At 41.8% G+C, this 24,058-nt stretch overlaps 1 protein-coding gene across 1 annotated transcript in view; it reads left to right on the plus strand.

Moving 5' to 3' along the window:
• The window catches only part of PLBD2 (phospholipase B domain containing 2), a 38,450-nt gene that overhangs the window by 8,891 nt on the left and 5,501 nt on the right, over positions 1 to 24,058 (plus strand). The window contains exons 3-9 of the mRNA XM_073630220.1: positions 8,768 to 8,926; positions 11,130 to 11,230; positions 12,572 to 12,786; positions 13,116 to 13,210; positions 17,356 to 17,516; positions 19,623 to 19,718; positions 23,779 to 23,850. Of these exons, the coding sequence (XP_073486321.1) occupies positions 8,768 to 8,926; positions 11,130 to 11,230; positions 12,572 to 12,786; positions 13,116 to 13,210; positions 17,356 to 17,516; positions 19,623 to 19,718; positions 23,779 to 23,850 (899 nt within the window). The remainder of the gene's footprint in view (positions 1 to 8,767; positions 8,927 to 11,129; positions 11,231 to 12,571; positions 12,787 to 13,115; positions 13,211 to 17,355; positions 17,517 to 19,622; positions 19,719 to 23,778; positions 23,851 to 24,058) is intronic.

Consider the following 24,058-nt stretch of genomic DNA (forward strand, 5'->3'; position numbering starts at 1 on the left):
ATCCAGTGAGGATCTGCACTAAGACTTTCTCCTCTTGGGAAGTCGCAGAGGGTCCCTCTCCACCTGAATCCTCCGAAGAGGAATCCTCCATCCCATCCCGATCCTCTGAAAGGGATTCATCTCCTTTATCCCAGAGCTCCTCTGTCTGAGGGTCTTGGGGAACAGAGGAGGGAACAGAGGAAAGCCTAGTGCGTTTTCTTCCACTGAGTGAAGATGTAATCACGGCCATTAATCTTTCCTCTAGACCATTAATGGTTGAGGAAAAAACCTCTTGTGTAATATATACAGGGGCTGAAGTGCCAGAAGCAGGTGTAGCCCCTGACCCCGATGGCTCTCCCTGGCTAGCCGTCCCTGGCCCATCTTTAGGGGGGGAGGATGCTGCCAACAGGGGGCCCTCAGAACTTGAACGAGATCCCCTAGTGTCTCTGGTTCCTGGGGTGCTTGAACCTCTTCTACCCATAGTGCAAAGCAACAAGGTGTGAGGTATACAAATGAACACTGCCCGCTGAGCGATGTAGTCTGGCTAAAAGCCTTGCTACCCAATGCTCAGTCTGGTGTTACTTCAGTAAATGCTGCCTAGGAGAATGCCTGTGTTCCACCTTACATGCGACCGTCAGCTCTGTGTCGCTCAGAAGGCTGAGTGCACCTGTACAGAGTGCCTTTAATAGCCTGCAGCTGGCCTGAGTGGGAGTCTAAGCACCTGTGCTGACGTCCCGCCCCCTCCTCTACCGCCCCCCCCCCCCCCTCGAGTTTTGAAAAAAACGAGCGCTTCCCGCGCTGCCGACTCTCCTGTCATGCTTCCGGAGAAAGGCTGGGGATGGGGGGGGGGGAGGAGGGAGACTGGTAACAAGATCTGCCTGAACGGCTATCTTGAGAGATGGTGGCCATTAGGCCGCAGAGCCCGGGTGGTATAACCACTTTCTAGACCCCTGTGGCCCCTCTCTAGCCTGGGGGGAACATTCAAACATGAGAAATCCCCCTTTCCACCTTACCTGTTTGCAGCCTGCTTGAGACGCTGGGACATAAACAGCGATTACAACACCTGAGACAGAGTCAGCATGTGTAGGTTTGTGCTCTTGGCAGCCCCCGGTGGTCACAATAGGCATAGCATGCATTTTACCTTTTTAAAGGAGAAAAGCCACTAGAACTCAAAAATTCTGTGGAATCTCCTCTTACCTTATCCAGCCGCAGGGTGCTGTTTACACAGACCCAATCTTCACCTCTCACAGTGGGCTCCGTTTGAAAAAACCGTCAGAGACTGGGGCCCCCATCAGTAGGGGGATCCAACAGTTCTGGGACCGTAAAGCACCTCGCCAGAATTTAGGAAGTTTAAAGCCATTTTCTGATCTGCGGGGTCCAGCTCTCTAAAAAGAGAAGCATTACGGGTAAAACCTCGTTTCTTCAGACATGAGGCCCGGGTACCATTCAATTCGGCCATGAAAAGACACTTTGAATGGATCCGGTTCGCCTGGCTTGCCCCAGTATAGGATCTTAGGATATTCCCTTTGGAGCTCAGCACAGGACATCTTTACACGTCCATCACCTAAGACACTGGCGTAAAAACTGAGGTATCCCTGCAAGGGGGAGGGATTATATAGGGGGTTGAACTTCCTGATAGGGTGTGCCAGTGTCCAATCACCAGTGATACCTATATAACCCATCAGTAATTACTGTGGCTCTGTGTCCCGTGATGTTCGAGAAAGAAAGGGGCTTTCCGGAATCTGCACCCCCCCCCACCCCCTATGTGTGTATGAGGTACAGTGTACCCCTGCTTATTTACCAAATAAGCCTTTATTACAAAAACAATGGTCCCTAGTGTAGGATCCATTGTTTATGTGAATGTCACCGACCCGGAGGGGAAGGAATGCTCCTCACCTGACTCCCGCTGTCTGACAGTTTTTAAATAGCTAAGGGGAAGAGCCACTCGGCAGTGGCTTCCAGATTCCGATTAGCCACCTGCCCGCAGATCCCCGCAACCACAGGCCAGGGTTGTGTTTCCATAGAAGGCAATAAGCCTGGAATTTGCATCCTAATTGCTCTGCAGTGCTCAGGAAACTCACAAGACTCTCTTTAAATTTGCAGTGAATTTGCACTGCTGCTGCACTGCATATATGAATAGAAAGCTGGTTTGGTTCAAGTGTCATGCAAAACACACCCAATTGTCAAAGCACCCCCCCCCCCCCCCCCCATGTTGAGGGCTTGTGGCCTCGCTCATCCCCTCCCTCTCCTGGCCTGCTGGGCTGCATGCACAGATAAGGGTCTAGTATGGATTTGGGAGGGGAATCCCATGCCAGTTTTGGGGTGGGGTTCATCTTAAAATCCAGACCTGCTCCTTAACAACCAGCTATTGTTAAAGACACTAGTGGCCGCTGTCTGGAAATGTTTATCAATACAATATTTTTGCTAAAAATCCATTTAAAATCCTGATTAGCAGATAAATACACAGCAAATTTTACAAAATTCCTACTAAATATAAAAGCTTAACCTGTATTGAATTAATAAATAGCAAATTGTAACTTTTAAATTGCGCCTTTTTTCGAAATTGGTGAAAATTGAACAGACGCAAAAGTGTAAATATCCAAATTTTCCCTTACAGCTTTCAGAATTTGTGAAAGACCCCTAAAAACCATATATTTTCTGAAAACATATGACCTCTATAATAAAAAGGTGCTACTGATAAATTTTTATTTATTTATTTTTTTAGACCCCGTGTGCACATTTTTTATCACGCTAATATATTCACAAAAAAATACACTAAAACAATTAATTGGCAGATAAATACACAGCTAATTTTACAAAATGCCTGCTAAATCCCTACTAAATATAAAAGCTTAACCTGTATGGTGTTAATGAATAACAAAATTGTAATTTTTACATTGAGCCTTTTTGCAAAATGGTGCAAATTGAACATACGCAAAAATGTAAATCTCCAAATTTCTCTAAAAATCTGAAGGTTTCTTATAAAAGCTCATCCGGTGAGTTAATAAATAACAAATATTTGTAAATTTAAAATTTCGCATTTTTGCAAAATAGTGAAAATCGAATGCATCCAAAAATGTCTTAATCTGGAGGTTTTCTTTTTTCACTTACAGCTTTCGGAGTTTGTAAACCCCCCCCCCCCCCCCCAAACCATATATATTTTCTGAAAGCACATGACATCTGGAATAAAAAGAAGGTGCTATTGTTTTTTTTTTTTTTTTTTTTTTTAAGAGGAAGTAAACCCTGATGGGTTTTACTTCCTCTTTGTTTCCCTGCAAAGGTTAAGCATAATGGGCTACTATGCATCGCATAGTAGCCCATTATGTGTCACTTACCTGACACAGGAGCCTGCAATGTCACCGCTGTCCCCTCTGCTACGGAGCGTCCATCTTCTTTCTGGGTATCGTGGCTCCGGCGCTGTGATTGGCCGGAGCCGCGATGACGTCACTCCTGCACATGCGCACGGGAGCCGCCACTAACGGCATATCGCCGTTGGCAGCGGCATGCTCTGTGCGCCTGCGCGCCACTCTCAGCATTGCCTGTCTTTTTGCAAATATCTCCTAAACCGCGTAGGTTTAGGAGATATTTCTTGGACCTACAGGTAAGCTTTAATCTAGGCTTACCTGTAGGTCAAAGTGGTCTATAAGGGTTTACAACCACTTTAAGGCCCTGCGGTATTTGTGCAAATGTTTATCAAAACAATATTTTTTTGCTAAAAATACAAAAATCATTAATAGTGAATTCATACATGGCAAAATGTCCTAAATTCCTAGCAAATATAAAAGTTAAAACTGTATTAAGTTAAAAAATAACAAATGTTTGTACCTTTTTAACCGCTTGCCGACCGGCTCACGCCGATATCGGTGGGCAGAAGAGCATGTACAGGCAGATTAACGTACCTGTACGTTGCCCTTTTTAAGAAGCGGTTTGCGCGCGGTGCGACCTCCGTGAGTGTGATCGCGGGTCCCGTGGACTCGATGTCCGCGGTGATACCCGCGATTGTCTCACGGAGAGGAAGAATGGTGAAATGCTAATGTAAACAAGCATTTCCCCGTTCTGCCTAGTGACAGGACACTAATCACAGCTCGCTGTAATCTGGAGCGGTGATCAGTGTCGTGTCACATCACTCATAGCCCCCCCACAGTTAGAATCACTCCTTAGGACACACTTAACCCCTACAGCGCCACCTATTGGTTAACCCCTTCACTGCCACTCACATTTACACAGTAATCAATGCATTTTTAATTGCACTGATCGCTGTATAAATGTGAACGGTCCCAAAATCGTGCCAAAAGTGTTCGATCTGTCCGCCATAATGTCGCAGTCACAATAAAAATCGCTGATCGCTGCCATTACTAGTAAATAAATAAAAATGCCATACAACTATCCCCTATTTTGTAGATGCTCTAACTTTTACGCATACCAATCAATAAACGCTTATTGAGGGGATTCCATTCCCAATCCATCTAGTAGATCGGATGGTATCCGATGGAAATGGACAGGCGGTCTGTTTCCATCCTACCACCCAAAAGAGAACAGCGGCCTGTGTCCGTGTCCACGCTGCATCAGCGGAGCGGACACGGACCTGTCATCCGCCTGCTCAGCGGGGATCAGCAGACAGATCCCTCGCTGAGCAGGCGGATCTGCTTGACTGAGTTTGCTCCATGTGAAAGGGGTCTTACCAGGAACCAATCAGCAAATCCATTAGGGGCGCACCCCAAGCCCCCCCACCCCGCAGTGTGTTTTTTATTTTTTATTTCCTTCTTTCAAGCCACTTGGTTAAAGCCTGAGGCTATAATTGGCTTGAAAAAGTTTTGGCTTGGGGCGCAGAGCATTGCACCCCGAACCCGCCCACTTGTGACAATAGCGAATTAATATTCGCTATTGTCTTCCGGCTTCTCCCGGCCAATCAGGACGGATCGGGATGGCCGGTAGGAGACGCAGAGGAAGACCCCCCATAAACAGACCCTCATATCTCCTTCTTCTCTTCTTCTCTCGGTGGGGAGGGGGGGGGATGAAGGATAGGAGAGTTTAAGGTGAAAGTTAGCGGAGGGAGGTGGAAAAGCAGGGGGGGCAGGGAAGTGGCGGCATGGAGGGGCGGTCATATTTTAGGTTAATAACTCTGATCAACAGGTTGTAACTCGCTGATTGTAGTTCTAGAATTGTTCAGACTGCTGAACAATTCTGATATAAGCTTGTGGTCCTTGAAGTGACCATAAGCTTATAGGAGAGGGTGAAATGAGGTCCATACGGACTTGGCCACCTGCAGGCACCTTTTAGGTCCATACGCCGTGAAAGGGTTAATATCAATGAACAGACAGTGCTGTGTGATGTATCTGGTGCATTGTGTGTGTGTGTGTTTACTAGCAGCTCATTCAGAAGAGTATAGAAGCAGTTCACTTATAGACTAGGCAAGGGTTCAGTGCTGGCTGTACATCTTCCCATTAATTGGGCTTCAGACTGGGATGGAGCTACAGCTAACATTTAACAGATATAGGCGCTTTTTTTTTTTTTTTTTTTTTTTTTTATCTGCAGCTAAGCGACCTATTACACAGGAGTATGCACCTAGTCCAAATACATTTAAAAAAAATTTAGGTAAAGAGTCCAGCCGCAACTATTTTCTGTTTTTTTTTTTTTTTTTTGTGTGGAAGCGTATAAACATCTACCAGGCTTCCTCCATTAAATAAATGGTTCTGACAGAAGTTCTTGCCCTTTAGTGTTTTCCTTTTACAGTGTTCCTTTTAAGTAAAATGCATATAATGGAATAAATGTACTAAGAGTTTATTTTGCTGGAAGAAGTACCAGTTAAAAATTTAGCATACAAGCATTTTTAGAATAAAAGGTACCGGTATTTATTCAGCCTAGGTTCGCACTGCTGCGGGTTAGAAATTGCAAGTTCAAACCGGCAATGCAGTCCGACTTCAGGGGTGATTTGACTGACATCTGAGATCATGCACAGATGTCTATTCAAATTGCCCCCAAAGTCGCCAATAGTAGTACAGGAACTACTTTTTGGAATCGGTGGTGCGCCGCGCTGTTTCGGACATTGCCATTGCAGGAAATAACCACTGATTTGGCATGTGATTGATTTGACATGTCAGATCGCATGCCAAATCGGCCCAATGTGAACGTGGGCTCAATACTACTTTTATATGCAGTTTTCACATCAACCCAAATTAAGTAAACCTGAACTGGCCATCATACCATATAAAGTAACAACAATGCAGGCACTTTCACCACAAAACCCCTTGGACTTTTGGGTCCTGTATGTACACAGGCCATTGACTTTATACACTTCTATGATGTTGTAAATACATTTTGAAAGATTTTAAGGGCTCATACATATGGACAGTTAGGGCTGTACACAGTCCAGATCAGTGTATTTCTGTTTTGGGTGGGTTTTTCTGTTTGTGGACAGGTAGCCTGTACATTTACATGGGTTTTAGATGTATTCAGTTTGGCTCCGTTTAGAGAAAATATAACTTTGTACGTCCAGGGGCAGATTAGATAATCTGAGAGTCTAAATGCATTTAAACGCACATATGTTTAAATTTAAGAATACTGAATCTGGTAAGCTTATGTCTCCCTCCCAAGATAATCTTTTTGTTTTCATAAACCAAATGCAGGAGACTAGTGTGACTGTAAGACCTCATTCACATGAGGCGGATCTGCTCAGTGGAGCCCCCCCAGCTCAGCAGGAGATCGCTCTGTTGATCTCCGCCGAGCCTGCGGATGACAGGTCCATGTCTGATCACTGAGCGGGGAGGGGCCTGTGAGAGCGCTGCTGATTCCTATGGAGTGATCGGACGAAAACAGACAGCAGGTCCGTTTTCATCAGATCTCAGCCAATATGTTTGCCATCAGTCTTATCGGATCATCATACGTCTGTCTTAGCGGATTGGATGGCAGACGGGTGTTGGCAAACACATCTCCGCTGACATCCGTCTTCCCATAGGAGTCAATGGATGGCCTGCTTGATTCTGCCTCAAAAACGGACAGGCGGATCCGAGTGGGCTTGCCGTGTGAAAGGGGCCTATGCCTAATGCTGCGTACGCACGACCGGACTTTCCGGCAGAAAAGGTCCGACGGAATCATTCCATTGGACATTCCGATCGTGTGTGTGGGCTTCATCGGACTTTATCTTTCGAAAATTCTGACGGACCTAGAAATAGAATATGTTTCAAATCTTTCTGACGGAATCAGTTCCTATCGGGAAAACCGCTCGTCTGTATGCTATTCCGACAGACCAAAAACGACGCAAGGGCAGCTATTGGCTACTGGCTATTGAACTTCCTCTTTCTAGTCCCGTCGTACATCATCGCGTTCTAAACGATCGGACTTTGGTGTGATCATGTGTAGGCAAGTCCGTTTCAGCGGAACTCCGTCGAAAAAAACCGTCAGAGTTTATTCTGATGGAAAAACCGGTCGTGTGTACGTGGCATTAGTAGCTGAGTGCAATTCTGTGATATTAACAGGTTTTTTACTATACTTTGCAGGGTATTTAAAGTGATTAAAAACGGGAAAATCAAACCATTCGAATCCAAGTGCCTGTATGCACGCTGTCCCCTCATTGACAAAATTGCATTTGCTGGCTTTTTGATTGTGAACATGGCATGATACTGATCTTTTCTTTCCCCGCTTGTTTTGGGGGTGTTCCATTGCCTGGCCTCATTGGTTCTCATTGTGACTTTGCTGGCTTTGTGAGCAGTTTTGGCTTTCAAAAATCAGTGGATGGACTTTGCTGCCTTGTTTTTATTTTTTGTGGCTGGTGCATTTTTTTTTTTTTTTATATATAAACTTCTGTCAACATTAATAACATTCTATCAATATATACACCCCTGAAGAAAGAAGGGATTCTGAAACATGTTGGGTATGGTCCCTAGATTTCTGCCATGGTGGCAACATCATGGTAGTCCTGGACCTATGAGTACTACATCTCCATTGCCATGTTATGTTGACTTGCATGTTCACCAGCCACTATTGTGAATATACATACTTTTGTTATCTATCTCTCCATATTTCTTGCTCCCCCTTTTTTTTTTAATTGTTCATATTGTGATTGTTCTAATAACTATTTGGGCCATTAAGGGGGAACTTTCCCACTTGTTCCATGTAATTGGGATGTGGGCCCACCCTCTTGTTCAACCTTATCTCAACATTTCTTTATGTAAAAATGGGGAAATTAACATTCTTTGTGGAGATTTACTGCATTTGCTTTTGTGATTGGTGTATGGCCAACCTAATGAGGGGGGGGGGGGGGGATTCAAGGTCCTGTGTGCAGCCTGTACATACATGGGGGCACAGGGATCAATTTAAAGATCAATGCAGGCACTTCCACAAAGTATTTTGCATCTCAGCTAGTAGGTTTTTATTTAGGTTCACTTAAAAATGTAGTGAGTTACTTCATGTGATGAGATTTTGTGCAAGGTGTCTATTTTGTGGGTTAACATGAATTCTATTGTGTTGGATGGTTTTATGTTTCACAACATTTCATGTGAGTTTTACTTGCATTGTATTCAGTTGATGTAGGGCAGGGGTCTTCAAACTATGTCCCTCCAGTTGTTCATGAACTACAATTCCCATCATGCCTAGTTATGTCTGTGAATGTCAGAGTTTTACAATGCCTCCTGGGATGTGTAGTTGCGTAGTTTGAGGATCCCTAATGTAGGGTTTGGTTGGCCCTTTTTGATAACCTGTTTCAAAGTGTACAAAATAGGCAGTGGGGGGGAATGAATGCCTTCTAGTAACAGAAGCAGCGCTTTTACAATTTTCTTGCATTCCTCTGCAGCTTATCTATATGCACTGGATGAACACAATGTTTGGTTACTGTGGTCCTTATAAATATCAGACCCCATACTGTGAACACCTGCGGGACTATCTAGCAGCCAATCTGGCTTGGATGCAGGAACAAATGGAGTTGTATCAAGACCAGGATTACTGGCATCAAGTAAGTTTGTTTACGTTAAGTAAGGAATCTTTGCAGCATTTTCAAGTCATTATTATTTTTTTATTTTTTTTTTTTTTTTTAATGGTAGAAGAAACATTATGGGATTGATTTACTAAAGGCAAATAGACTGCACTCTGCAAGTAAAGTTGCTCAATAGCTTAGTAGTAAATGGGGTAAAGCTTCCCTGTGCAAAGAATACCCAATCACATGCAAGGGAAAAAAAAAAAACAAAAACAATTTATTTGCACACGATTAGATGATAGTCAGCCGAGCTTCCCCTCTTACTAAAAGCAAACCTAAATGGTACAAGTGTATAGGTAACTTCAGCACTAAAAGACTAACAAACAAGACTGGAGTCCATAAAGGTCATCTTGGGCACATCAATGGTTAAATCCTGAAGAAAAGAGAAATGCAGAGGGCATGACCATGTAGATTTTATTAAAGTGTTACCAAACCTACAACAGTAAAATCAGTCTGTATATGCAGTAAAGCATGCTTGCTATACACACTATATACCCTAAGGGGTTAATCCTCTGCACTGTGTAAAAAGGCTGTTTGATCCTGTCTTGTCTGATCCTCCCCTTTTACTGCCCCCAGTCCATCTGCTGATAGCACAGAGCCCTAGGAGGCACTATGCACATGGGGTGTGTGTGTGTGTGTGTGTGTGTGTGTAGTTTCTTTGGGAGGGTGCATGTGATCAGCACAGGGCCAATCGTCACTGTCCAGACAGAGGATCAGGGGTCATGCAGCCTCATAGGACAGTCAGGAATAAAAACTCCAAGTCTTAATCAGTGCTTGGCTAGACACTGATAGAAATTACAAAACTGCTTTATACTGATGAGAAAAGGTATTTAGCAGTTCTTTATATACTAAAATGGGAGACCAAATATAGTGAATGCAGGGTCCTGGGTTTAGTAATGCTTTAAAACAATGGGTTTAAAATAGCATTTTCACTCAAAGGTAGAGACATCATCCTAACAAGGCTTAAAGGGTAACTCCACTTTCGTGGGGAGGGAAAAAAGGCAAATAAAGAGAAAATATCGCACATATAATTGCGACACTAATCATATTGTAGTTGACTGTTCTTAAAAATGTACCTTTCTTTTTCAATCTGCAGCTGCTGTGATTTTTCTGAGAATGCATTGCAATATGGCTACCTGGAGTTGTTCTGTACACAGAGTGTGTACTGACAACTCCCCAGAAACATTTCCTGCTTGTGTGATTGGCTCACCAATTTTCCCAAAAGTCTGCCTAAGATACATGTCAGATTTCAGGCATCCCTTGCTGCAAAAATCATTTTTGGTGAGATACTTTCAATAGGAGTATGTAGGCCCAGCAGATTTCCTCATTGGTTCACTGTAGCTGCACACCTGACAGTTAATTATGAAACCACTCCTATTAGACTCGCTCAGTACAGAGGCACAGACAAACACACATCGATTACAGAATAACAAAAGGTAGGAATTTGCAATTGTTATAATCCTTGAAATGTACGTAGATCACCCAGAGGGGAATGTTTTTCCTCAACAAAAGTGGAGTTACACTTTAAATGGATTATTGCTGGATGGACCCAAGAAGGTTGGCAGAGTTTGTCAGGGAACGAGCCAGTTATTGCAGAGTGATGCCAGAAATCTGCTGTGGATATTGCAAAGTGCGGGCATCCTGGAAATGTGTAGCCATGCCCCCTTCATGCCTACCAGCCTGTGACATCAATCTCCACTGGGTCCCACACTGTCTGAGGCTTCTGACATTTCCCCACACTTTGGTCTGGAGCCTTCACTGCCACCCAGCTACTACAGAGAGGGATATCATGCTTGGCTGAAGCCCTGTGATAAGCGTGCTTTTTTACTATGCAAATGTGAGTTGCCATCTTGATTTCTAATTTATGTCAATACTGCACTTGATGCGCCCTCTGGTGCTTCTTTCTTTTATGTACCTCATTTAATTGGCTCTGGGGCAACTGCACTTCCAAAGTGCACCGTCAATTTGCCTTTAGTTTTCCCTTCTTCAGTTCCAAAAATCCCACAGTTTTTGACAAAGAAAAAATTCCATGGTAGTGACTTTGTGTGTGTCTGTATGCGAGTCTGAAAATGGTTTCCGCTCATTGGAAGCTTTTCACTGAGGCATTTTGCATTTGTGAAAGGTTCTTACTAAAGAGTGAAATCTATAGACTTGGATTTTATAAGACCTATGTTCTTTGCAGATTCGACTTGCATTGCTTCAGCTGAAAGGCCTAGAAGACAGCTACAATGAAATCATTTCCTTTCCTGGGGAGAAATTTACACTGAACCCCTTTGGGTTCTTGTAAGTGTTTTTTTGTTTTTTTTTCTATATTTATGTAATATTTATAGCTTGGTTTGATAGGAATTCAGACACGTGTTGCAAGGTCCACTTTTGAAGAGGGCCCATAGATGAGTGATCATGTTCCAACCTTCTGATTGGAAAAACAAAGGAGTAATAGTAGCAGACTGATGAGGTTCCTTCTCTGCTCAGTCTGCTCTCTTCTCGTGTCAGCATGCTCCCTTTTTTATTCATTTTATTTTTATCAACATTTGCATAGCATGCCCCATTTGGTAACTCCCCCTGTTCCAATCTGAAATCAATTTTACATGGTAATAAGCTTCTATTTTGTTAGATTCAGGTTCTTTAATTTAGTTGTATGTATTAAAAACAAAAAAACTGTGTGTGAGAAAATATATAATCTCATACACTGTTTTTAGCGATTTTATTAAATGCAGAGCTGCAAAAGGGAGTTGGTTCTGCTTCAACACAAATTTTTCATGCGATATTACCTGGTTGACAGACAATACTTCAAAACTGAGCTCCACCCAAAAAGTGAAGCTCTGCTTGTTTGCACCTTCACTGCCACATTTAGCACTTTTTGGTGGGGGGAGCAGGTACCTGGTTTTGACAGGTTCCTGCTCCCGCTTCCAGGTAAGCTTGGCGTGGCGATCTTTGGGTATGGGGGGGGGGGGGAGAACCCCACAACTAGTGGGTTTCAATAGTTTTTCAGCTGTAAAAATGTTCTAACTCTGAAAAACTAGGCTATTTTTGCATTTTATCAGCATTTTTGAACCTTAAGCTTTTATGGGAGTATAGTTTGACTAAAAAACTAAACGCTGCAAAACTCATTCTACAGCTAACGCTACTGGCATTTTTATAATGTCCAGTGTGCATGAGGCCTTAATGTATTCTCAGCCACTTGCCATCCATGTGCATGAGGCTTTAAAGCTCATTTATACCTGAAGGCGATTGTGTAAATGCACACATGTTAATATGCAATAAAGCAGCCTATTCATAAAAGTGAGCTGCCAATTCACCAGAGTGGGCAAACCACATCAGTGCTTGACGTATGCTAAAGTGTTAAGGCTAGTTCACACCACAAAAAAAAATGTACTCCAGAACCACCTGTCCATTTTCCATTCGATCTGATTCCCAAGACAAATGAGGAATAGGACCACCATCCCTCTGGTTTTGGTGGATTGGATGGCGGCGGGTGTCAGTGGACAAATTAACATGCACTATATTGTTATGGCAAATGACATATGGTTTGTGTGAATTGAAGCCTATATCTGTTAAGTTCTTTTATTTCTCACATACTCTTAAAATGGGGTGTGATGTGTGTCCTTTTTGTTTTTTTCACAGGCTTTTCCAACTTGGTGGAGACCTAGAGGATCTAGAAGCTGCCCTGAATAAGTCTGATGCTAAAAGAACGCTGGGCTCAGGGTCTTGCTCAGCGCTCATTAAACTTCTACCTGGCAATAAGGAGCTTCTGGTGTCTCATGTCACCTGGAATACCTACCAGTCTATGTTGCGGATAATCAAGAAATATACCCTTCCCTTTCGTAGATCCCCAAATGGTGAGGGTTGATTTTCTTTTGCCTTCAAAGCTGTTAGTTGCTTGTGACTCATAGTATTTTTGTCTTGTGATGGGAGGATTTCAAATTTTCCATGTAGCCTTTTTTATTTTTTTATTTTTTTCCTTCCCCCTTCCTGGTATATGTGATCAATGTGCTGTTCCTTTATACCTGCTGTGACCTTCTCTGCTGGTGCACCACTTTTTTTTTTTTTTTTTTGTCTGTATGAACTGTGAAAGGAGTGCATTGATAAACTAGTTTTACTGTTGTGCTTTTAGCAGCCATGTATATGGAATGTTTTTTTGACCAATCATTTTATTTTGTGTTCTTAGGGGCCGCTGTGGTACCAGGATCAGTGCAGACATTCTCATCTTACCCAGGCACCATTTTCTCTGGCGATGATTTCTACATTTTGAGCAGTGGTCTGGTGAGTTTTAAAGATCCCAATGTATGTACTAATGTTATAGTCAAGAGATTTGTATGCAAGTATTTGGCAGGCAAGCAAGTCCTGTATTGGACCTGACCCAGATTTCAGCCCTCCCTGCTGGTTATAGGGACCATAAAAATCCTATCCCCTCCTGAAAATGCTAATTTCTTGAGTGCAGGCAGTTTGGATATAGCTGGTTAAATTGGGCCTCCTGTTCAATATCTCAGAACTCATTGAAACCAATGGATCATCATGATGAACTTGCATGCTCTGGACATAAGGTCAGACATGGGAGCCCATGTATTTTTCATGAGAATTCCAGTTAAAACCTAACTAGATTTAAAAATGTCCCCTCCCCACTCTTAACACCTACGCTGACTATTTCCAACTAGCTCTGGTCCAGTGGTTCCCTTTGTCAGTCAGTGACAGCTGCATGGGAGAGGAGAGAGCGCTAGACAATGGCTGGGAAATACAGGAGTGGTGGCATCACCCATAGGCTCCCATTATTTTATTTATTTAAATATACGGGGTGATCCGCATAGATGTTCGGCAGCGAGAAGGGAACATGAGACTAATTAGGTTTAGGCTGGAATTCTGCTCTAATATTATTGCTAATGTTTCTATTTCTGCAACAGACAAAAATTAGCATTTTTTCACAATATCCCCTTTGGCTTGATAAAGCAATGCAAGAATTGTGTCGTTCTCTCTGCGCACAGAACCCACTAAGCTCTAAAATATAATTTTTGGGCCTCTTGCGCACGTTACTGATATTTAAGCATCAGCTATTTTGAACGTAATTCCAATTTGTTGTGCGCACAAATGCATGTAAAATACATTCCTAGGGAAAACCCATTAGTATTTATGCTCATATGAGTGTATTTGCGCACACCACAGCGCAAAAAAAAAGTGACCGGGAACACAGATTTTGGCTGCATTTTAGGGTTGAAAAAATGTTTTTCTTTGGAACAACATTGAAAGTATAAGAATGACGTAAAATAATTGTAAGGCAATGAGTCTGCTCAATGGCTATCGTCCACAGCTAGACTTGTGTCTATCAATTATATATCATATAAACTTAAGTGTCCATTGGTAGACGTAATCCGGAAACACGATAAGAAGGGAATTAAGTTCCGTAGTTCGAAGGACAGGGATAAGAAAAATAAAGATGGAGATGGTAAGGGAGCATGAAAATACAATTTGTCAAAGCCTTAAATCAAGGCAGGCGCGAGGGTTGGGCTGCATTTTAGATCACTAAAAAAAAAAAAATTCTCTACTGAGCTTTTTCAAGCTGGAGTGTGCAAGAGGACTTATTCCCACATGGCAAAAAATAAAGTATGTTGGCAAAAGTTTAGAAATCATGAACCTGCTGGTGGTTGCAGGGGATAAAAAAAACAAAATGGTATTGGTATTCAAAATGGTTTTTCATGCACATGTTTTTTATTTTGAGCACTTCTTCTTTTTTTTTTTTTTTTTTTTTATCGTCCGTTCTGTACTGGATGCTGGACCGAACGGTCACAAGCACAATAGTTGTGGGGACTGTGCTCTCTACAACAACAAATAAAACCTTTCCTGTACAGCCAAGTTTTCTTCGTACCATCTGCAGGGTCTTTCCTCCTTTTTGGCCTCAGTGGGTCCTCTGGCCTCCCCCTTCTGGGTCAGACACCTCCCCTCTTTTGAGGCACACCATTTGTGTTCAATCTCCGGCTCAAGCAAACGGAGTATTTCTCTGCACCTACATGATTTTAAATCTGCAAGGGTTGTCATTTCACTATATAATATTGAGTATTCTTGCTCCATTATACCCCTGAAGGAGGAGAGATACGCATGTACTCTGAAACGCATCGGATGGAAGAATTACTGGTGTACTACTTATATTAGGATTAGCACTGTAAATTTGCTCTTACATTTTTTATGTGCTTTTTTTTATATATGTTTTGTATTTTTATATTGAATAAATATTTTCATACTAGATTAATTTTGCTAACAGTTTTTCATGCCTTTAAAGTCCCCTAATAGGGGATTCTGTTCTTTTTTTTTTTTTTTTTATATAATATTAAATGTGGCACAAACATATGCTCAAATATAGCCAACTCACCTGTTGTAATTTTTTTTTTTTATTTAAAATTACTATTTTTTTTTTTTCTCCTGACAGCCCTTTTATGGGTGAAACATGTTGAGTTTTGGGGTTGGGATGCTCACTTTTTGAAATGCATTATAATATCGGGGCAATATAGTCTGGTGTGGGAGGCACTCATTAGTTTGGCCAGTTTTTGGACAGAAGGCAATGTTTTTCTTCTCATGGAAAACTTATTTTGAAAAGTAATTTTTTAGGGGTTAGTGGGTTCTGTGCGTAGAGATTGGCGCACAACTCTCGCATTATTTTATCAGTTGTGATTCCCACACCGTAGCCTGTAATTTGGTTCTGGATAGTCAGGTGAATTTATTGGTTTTTGATCCTTTTGGCTTACAATAGAATCACAGCCTTGAATTGAAAGACAAGGCCTTATTCTACCTCCTCCGTGTTTTTTCTGTTCCAAGAGGTAGAGATCTGTTTCTTTTCACCATAGGCAGAAGCATTGAAGCAGAAGATTACATTTTTTTTTTTTTTTTTTTTCAGGTTTGACTGTTAGCTAATCCTCTGGCCACCACCTTTGTCATCCTAGGCCATAAGAGATTGGCTGATGGAGGCTGAGAAGTGAAAGTGCTACTTCAAGAATCCTTTCGTTTTGCCCTCTTTATATCTAAAAAAATATATAGAAGGCCCATGTAATTTGTGAATTGTCATTGAGAAGCAGAGATGTTGCTTCCAGACTGGTGCATCTTTGATAGCAAACTTTGATAGTTGGCATGCAGGAAATTCTTTCATTCCTATAAAAAGGCTACATATTGTACACTCCAGTAATAGAAGTCCTCTCCCTAGGCTTGAATGGGGTTTTTGTTCTGCACATGTGCAGAAGAAGCTATTCACTGGTTAGAGAGTTGACAGTGGTGGCTGTGCGGCTCCTAGTGGGCCTCAGGATGGACCTCACTGAAATGTGGACAAGTGAATATAAGACTTTGGGGAATGATGCTGGACAGTGGTGAGTAATTTTTAAAGGATAATTATACATAAATATTTACCCTTTTAAAAGCTGAAATTCGGGCAAGCAGCTAAATGAACAGATAAAGTGCATGTATAAGGGGGCAGTGTTGCCTGTCAAATTGCTTTTCTGCCCATCTAGTACTAAGATTTATACAGCACAGTCCTGTCTGCCAGGGTGAAAACCCAAATTTTTCTGTGCTGTATTGCAGTAATACAGGTTGTCTTCCCAGCCTGTGGGCAATTGAAGGAGAAGCAACAAACTGATGAGCTCCTCTCCGTCCCTCTCTTTCTCCCCCCCTTCCTCCTTCTTTGGACCTCATCCCAATAAAGCTTTGAAAAACAAAAAGGAAAAATAAATGGGATTTTTAAGTGATGCCCCCTCAAAATGAATTACAGGAAATCATGTTTAAAAAATCAAATTTTTTTACAATAAAATCATTAAAATCCATTGGGGGAAATAAATATCCCCATAGGCATACATAAAAACAATGCGATAACCATTCAGCTTTCCTGATTTATCAGCCTCCCATATATTATCGTGTTTGCCTAAAGTAACAACAATACAACAAATATCATGTATGGATCACATAGGGAGGATGACAGTTGACCCAACGTGTTTTACAGTTGTAGCTTCATCAGGGCTTCAGGAAATATTGTTGAGCACATTGAAAAGATTTTCACAATTGGAAATCTTAACTGAGCTGAAGGAGATCCCAGCAGGGCCTGGTATGGAGTGAACTGTGGCTGCAGATGTAAAAATGGGTAGAGGGCCCACGCTTTAAACCGTGAGACCACAAAGCTTCTAGGGCCAGGTTGTAGCAAGCCAGAGATGTCCATCGGCTATGACTAGCCATGAGATATACATCCAGTAGATGTTCTACAGACGTTGTCCCTGGCATTACCTGGTGCCTGCAAAAGGTGCTGCTTCTCTTCCGGCCCACCCCCCCCCCTCCCCCCCTGTGTGAAATCTGCTCTACATGGACTGTAGAAAGCTAACGCCAAGTAATATTCAGGTACTTGGGAATTTAAAAAAAAATGTTTACATCGCGCTTTATATTTACAGGTGAGCCTGGAGACAACCATTGGCAATAGTAATCCAGATCTTTGGAAGTATATCACTCCGAAAAATTCTGTTCTGGAGTGGTTACGAAATATTATTGCAAACAGGCTGGCAACAGGAGGGCAGGAGTGGGCTGATATTTTCAGCAAGTTTAATAGTGGAACGTAAGTAGACAAGTACAGTTAAAGTGTACCGATTTAACAAAGTAGTAAAATTATCACATTTGACTCCCTACAGTTATTTACAGTATGTGACCTTTTGAAACTCTTCTAGTTTGTCTGCATTCATTGGACTTTGGAGGTTTAAATTGACAATATATAGTGTCACAGCAGATCCAGCACTGCCCAAAACCATGCATCAGCTAAATCCTCCATTTCATGTAGCTGAGTCAACTAAACGAGAGCAGCTAACATCTTCCTTCCTTTTTTTTTTTTTTTTTTTTTTTTTTTTTTTTTTTTTTTTTTACCTTTTGCTTTGCTGCTTTTTCTTATGCTGAAATTTGTCTGCAGAACGAAAAACAAAATGTGTGGCAAGCACAGTTCTTCACGGTTCTATGGGATCAAGTATTGGTTATCTAAACTTAATCCATTGCTATTTACATATTTTTAGGCTAATGGTTCTCCTCCACTTGCCAACCGGCCTATAGTAAATATACGTCATTTGTTGGACATTAAATACTGGTGTTATGGCTAGCATAACTCCGGGTGTTGTGTGGTTTTTTTTTTTTGTTTTGTTTTTTTTTTGTTTGTTTTTTTGTTAAAGGTAAATGAGAGATTTGGGGTCTTTTTTGAACCTAGATCTCTGAATAAAGAGGTCCTGTCATCCTTATTTCTAGTACAATGAATGTTTTTTTACATTCCTTTAATAGGATTAAAAGTCATAAATGGACAGTGTGAAAATGTTAAAAAAAAAAAAAAAAATTAAAGTGCCCCATCCTTCTGTGCTTGTGTGCAGAAGTGAACACATATGTAAGTCATGCAAGCATATGTAAATGGTGCTCACAGCACCTCACACATGTGAGGTGTCACCACGAACGTTGGAGCCAGAGCAATAATACTAGCGCAAGACCTCCACTGTAACTCTAAACGGTAACCTGTAAAAAGGTTTAAATGTTGTCTCTGGAGATTTTTAAGTACTGTAGTGTGTGTGTGTGTATATATATATATATATATATATATATATATATATATATATATATATATATATATATATATATATATATATATATATATATATATATATATATATATATATATATATATATATGTATATGTGTATGCATGTTCCAGAAAAGGCCTGGTCAGCAAGTGGTTAGATAATCGATCTCCTGCTTTTGCTTTTTGTGCATTCTGCTTTGATCTTCACCACACTTTTTGGATAATGAGTTTCTGGCTAAAGGGATAACCTGTTTCTAAAGTTGCAAAGCAAGTACATTTTCTGCTATGAGTGTTCTGTAGTTTAATGTCATATGTGGCGTAAGCCCAGGTTCCCACTGCCCGTGACAAAGTCGGACCCCAACAAGACTTCGGCATGACTTGCATGTGACTTCTTTAACAGATGTCAATGCAAGTCGGACCAAAAGTAGTGCAAGAACTGCAAGTCGCACCAATTTAGGACAGCGCCATTGCACAGAATGGGGGCCAACTTCTGATGCAACAAGTGCGCCATTGTCGCATCAGTGTGAACCGGGCCTCAGTCTCTGGGCAAGCAGTAAGTGCTTTTTAAAGCTGAACTCCTGGTAAACCATTATCTTAAGTAGAAGGAACATGTACAAGATTTACTTGAATCTTGGTTTACTTCCAGATCTGTGCAGTAATCCAGTGTGAAACTTTGCCCCTGCCTAGGAGCTTTCTTAATGAAGACCAGTCACTGTTGCTCTTTCCTTGTACAGGGTGATTGGTCTTGTATTGCCACCCCCCTGCAGATGATATTTTACACAATAGGGATTACATTTTGTCTACTTGGCTGGGATACAGATGGCAATAAACCCTTGACAAGAGTGCTAACCCTTCAAATTCTGTCCAAAACTTAGTTTTGACTCTTTTTATACTGTGATTTACATTAAATTGCTAAAGGTAAAATCTGGTTTTAAGTTACTGCACATTTAATTCCAGTAGAAGTAATTTCATATATTGTACCATTTGAGTAGTGTACAGATGAGGGGATGGTGAGCCTTGTATCCTAATTGCTGGCAGGTTTTGTTGCTGTTTTTATGTTTTCAGTGACTTTCTATAAATCTTGCTGTCTGTCCTATACAATATTCCTCTTAGGTACAACAACCAGTGGATGGTGGTTGATTACAACAAATTCAAACCAGGTGAAACAGATGTGCCTAGTGGACTTCTAACCGTCCTAGAGCAGCTCCCGTAAGTTTTATGGTTGGCTTCTGTTTCCCATTTCTAATTGACATTAATATCTCTAGCAAAGATAGATGATGTGATTTATTGTAGTGCATATCTAAATTATGTTTACTTGAAATCTATAATAAATTGTACATCCTTTTAAAAATGTGTAAAGCGCTGCGTAAATTGGTGGCGCTGTATACCTAAAATGAATAAACATTCACACATTGATTGAATAACTTCCTTTTTTGCTTGTGTAACCGTTTTTTGATTTTTAGTAACACTCATGTGCTACAGGCTCTGACTACAAGCTCATTAAACACAGGATGGCCATAAACTAACCTTCCCCTGTCCTGTGTGAAAATCCTTGTGCACACCTGTTTTAGCTTAAAAATACAGCTGTTCTTTCCTTTTTTTTTTTTTTTTTTTTTTCTCTGTTCATCAGACTTTTGCTTCTCTTAGACCCCTTTCACACTGAAGCACCGGTCGTTTCTTGCGGTGCCTTAGTGGATATTTATAGCACCCCAAAGATGCTGCTTGCAGGACTCTTTCTAACGTCCCGCAAGCGCACTGCACCAGTTTGAAAGCACACATGGAGGTTGATGTACTAAAACTGGAGGATGCCAAATCTGGTGCAGCTCTGCATAGAAACCAATCCGCTTCCAGGTTTTATCGTCAAAGTTTAATTCAACAAGCTGAAGTTAGAAGCTGATTGGCTAACGTGCACAGCTGCACCAGATCTTGCACTCTCCAGTTTTAGTAAATCAACTCCATTGCAATGAATGGGAGGCAGTTTTCATAGGCTATTTCTAGCGCTAAAACGCCAGAAAACTGCCTCTGCGTGAAAGGGATCTTAGTGCGGAGGAACTGTTGGTGAAAATTTTGCTTTAAGGCTGGGTTCACACTGCTGCGGTGGCAGACATCGCATGTGATTCGCAGCGCACTGCTGTTCACATTACATGCGATGTCTGTGCTGTGCGATATCAGCCATACAGATAGTATGGCTGATATCGCACCGCATTCGGTCCAAACTCGCACAGGACCCTTTTTTTTGTTCGGACCAAAATCGTATCGCATGGGTGTTCACACCTATGCGATCCGAAAATGTCCGAATTGTCAGTTCGCATTGCGATATGCGGGCTGAACTGGGGGTGTCATTAACATTGTATGACACTCCCCAGCAGTTCGCATATGGCAGTGTGAACTGCCGTGCGAGTTGGTGCGATGCGGGAACCCGCAGTAAATTCGCTGCGTTCCCGCACCGCAGCAGTGTGAACCCAGCCTAAAGGAGGAAGAGGGGAAGCATGTAAAATTCACTTACTAACCAATAAAGATATCCCATATGTTAGAAACTGAGGGTGTGCTCACAAAGTGAAGGGGAAACTTCCCTTTTTTCCTCTGAGACCAATTCATCTAAGTATCCCATTGTATATATTAAATGGATTTTAAAGCAGAACTTCACTCAAAAAGTGTTCTTTTTCCTCCCGCAACCTTTACCCCTCCATAAGTTTAAAATGCTGTGTGTGTTGGTTTTTTGTTTTTTTTTCCCTTCCTGTTGCCTTTTACAACTACCCTGTTTCCCTGAAAATAAGACCACGTGATTGTCGGTGATGGCTGCAATATAAGCCCTACCCCCCAAATAAGCCCTAGTTAACCCCTTCCTGACCGGCGCACGCTGATGTACGTCGGCAGAATGGCACAGCTGGGCAAATGGGCTTACAGGTGCCATTGCGTGTGTGCCGGCCGGGAGCTCCGTGAGTCGGGTCGCGGGTCCCGTGGACTCTATCGCGGTGATACCCGCTATCGCCTCATGGAGAGGACAAACGGGGAGATGCTGATGTAAACAGCATCTCCCCGTTCTGCCTAGTGACAAGTGTCACTGATTTCTGCTCCCTGTCATCGGGAGCTGTGATCAGTGTAGTGTCACAGCTAGCCCATCTCCCCCCCCCACAGTTAGTAATCACTTCCTAGTACTGACTTAACCCCTCCCCGCCCCCTAGCGGTTAACCCCTTCACTGTCAGTGTCATTTACACAGGACAGGAATCGGTGCATTTTTATAGCACTGATCGCTGTATAAATGACAATGGTCCCAAAAATGTGTCAAAAATGTCCGACATGTCCGCCATAATGTCGAAGTCACAATAAAAATCGCTGATCGCCTCCATTACTAGTAAAAAAAAAAAAAAAAAAATTTATAAATAAAAATGCCATAAAACTATCCCCTATTTTGTAAACGCTATAACTTTTGCGCAAACCAATCAATATACGCTTATTGCGTTTTTTGTTTTTTGTGTGGTGTTTTTTTTGTTTTTTTTTATCAAAAATATGTAGAAGAATACGTATCGGCCTAAACTGAGGAAAAACCTGTTTTTGTGTTTTTGTTTTTTTTTGTTTTTTTTGTTTTTTTTTAATATATTTTTTGGGGGATATTTATTATAGCAAAATGTAAAAAATAATGCGTTTTTTTTCAAAATTGTTGCTCTTATTTTGTTTATAGCGCAAAAAATAAAAATTGCAGAGGTGATCAAATACCACCAAAAGAAAGCTCTATTTGTGGGTAAAAAAAGGATGTCAATTTTGTTTGAGAGCCACGTCGCACGATCGCGCAATTGTCAGTTAAAGCGACGCAGTGCTGAATCGCAAAAAGTGCTCTGGTCAGGAAGGGGGTAAAATCTTCCGGGGCTGAAGCAGTTAAATTCCTTGTAGGTCTTATTTTCAGGGTAGGGCTTATTTTCGGGGGAAACAGGGTAGGGCTTATTTGAGGGCTAGGGCTTATATTGCAGCCATCACGAACAATCACGCTAGGTCTTATTTTCAGGGAAACAGGGTAGGGGTGAATGATGTGTTTTTAGTCCCACAGCCCCCTGGGATATCCCTATCACATATTCCTGGGGGCTGCAGGGGCAGAGATTTAAAGGGGTTTGAAGGGCAGAGCTGCACAGGTCATTTTTGGGGGTTGGCTTGCTTGAACCCAGAAGAAAATGGCAGTTTGGGATCCACTGTGTAAGAGCACTGCAGAGGATCACAGCAGGACAGTGCTGGATTCGCTGGTCAAGTGAGTATGTGAATTGAGGACCGCATTACAGAACAAATAAGAAGGGGATATTAAAAAAAAAAAAAATAAATAAATGACTAAAAGTGAGCATTCCTCTTTAATACTTACAGGTTAGACAAATTATTTGAAAATCACTAGCCTGTGTTAACTCAGACACCATGGCCATCTGGTAATGGCCTAGGTAGGTGTTTTGGCATTAAATGCTTGGTGCCTCATGTTGGATGTGAACCTACCTTAGAATATTATATGTATATAAGTCAATATTGCAGCACATATTGCTTAGTACAATCTGTAACAGAGCAAGTTTGTCCTTGCTGAAGCTGAGAAACGATGCATGCACACATAGGGAGGCAATACTGAGACTGGCACTTCAGTGTGCCTATAGAGAGGTCCTGTATACTGCGCTGCGAATGTATGGCTCTGTGTACACTGGCATGTAGAAACTATAATGACAGAAGTGACAGAGAGCCTTTCTTCATCATAAAAAGCCTACCTGTCTGCTTTCCTTATGCGTTCTATTAGATGCAGAATGGGTTTCTCTTTTTATTGTGTTCGCAACTATTCTGCTTTAAAGCATAGTCCACCTTTCTGACCAGATCTTATAGGGTGTAACGTGAAACTTGGTCACATTCCTCAAATGGCAAACTGCCCTCCACTCACCTGAGTTATGGTGTACTTCTCCCTAAAAATACCTTCCACTCATGCAACCGTGTCTTCCATTCACAGGATGATTCACCGGGATCTGTGAATGGAAAGATTACAGGTCCCATTTTCCACAGCAGCAAAGGGACTATTGGATCTCAATGGAGCACAAGTGTAATGACATCCTAGCACTTTTAGTCCATTGTATACTTCCGTAGCCTCCATGCGGATCTGGAGCGGGGGGGGGGGGGGGGGAGAGAGAGACAGTTTTCAAGAGCCTGTGTATTGCACCCATGATCATGATTGCAGTACTCTGCAGCCTCCAATGCAACATTTACGTATGCAACTCTTTTCCTCTTATTTATTATTAATTTAATTTTTTTCAGAGGCTTAATGACTTGGGCTGATAAATCTGATCTCCTCTATCAGAGCACATACTGGCCCAGCTACAATGTTCCGTGAGTATACTGGTATACATGGCATGGATAAATTTAGCTGTATTATATATGTATTTACAGTATGTGACACTTCTCAATACACCACTGACATGTTTTGAGCTAAACCTTTACCTTTGGGTTCTAACTTTGCATTGCCCATTAACCTAAGGAACTCTGGGGGCACCTAAAGCTGTGTTGTGATTGTTGCCCACCTTTAGTACCAGTTTTG

This window comes from Aquarana catesbeiana, linkage group LG01 (genome assembly GCF_042186555.1).
Source record: "Aquarana catesbeiana isolate 2022-GZ linkage group LG01, ASM4218655v1, whole genome shotgun sequence".
In the NCBI taxonomy this organism is placed as follows: Eukaryota; Metazoa; Chordata; class Amphibia; order Anura; family Ranidae; genus Aquarana; species Aquarana catesbeiana.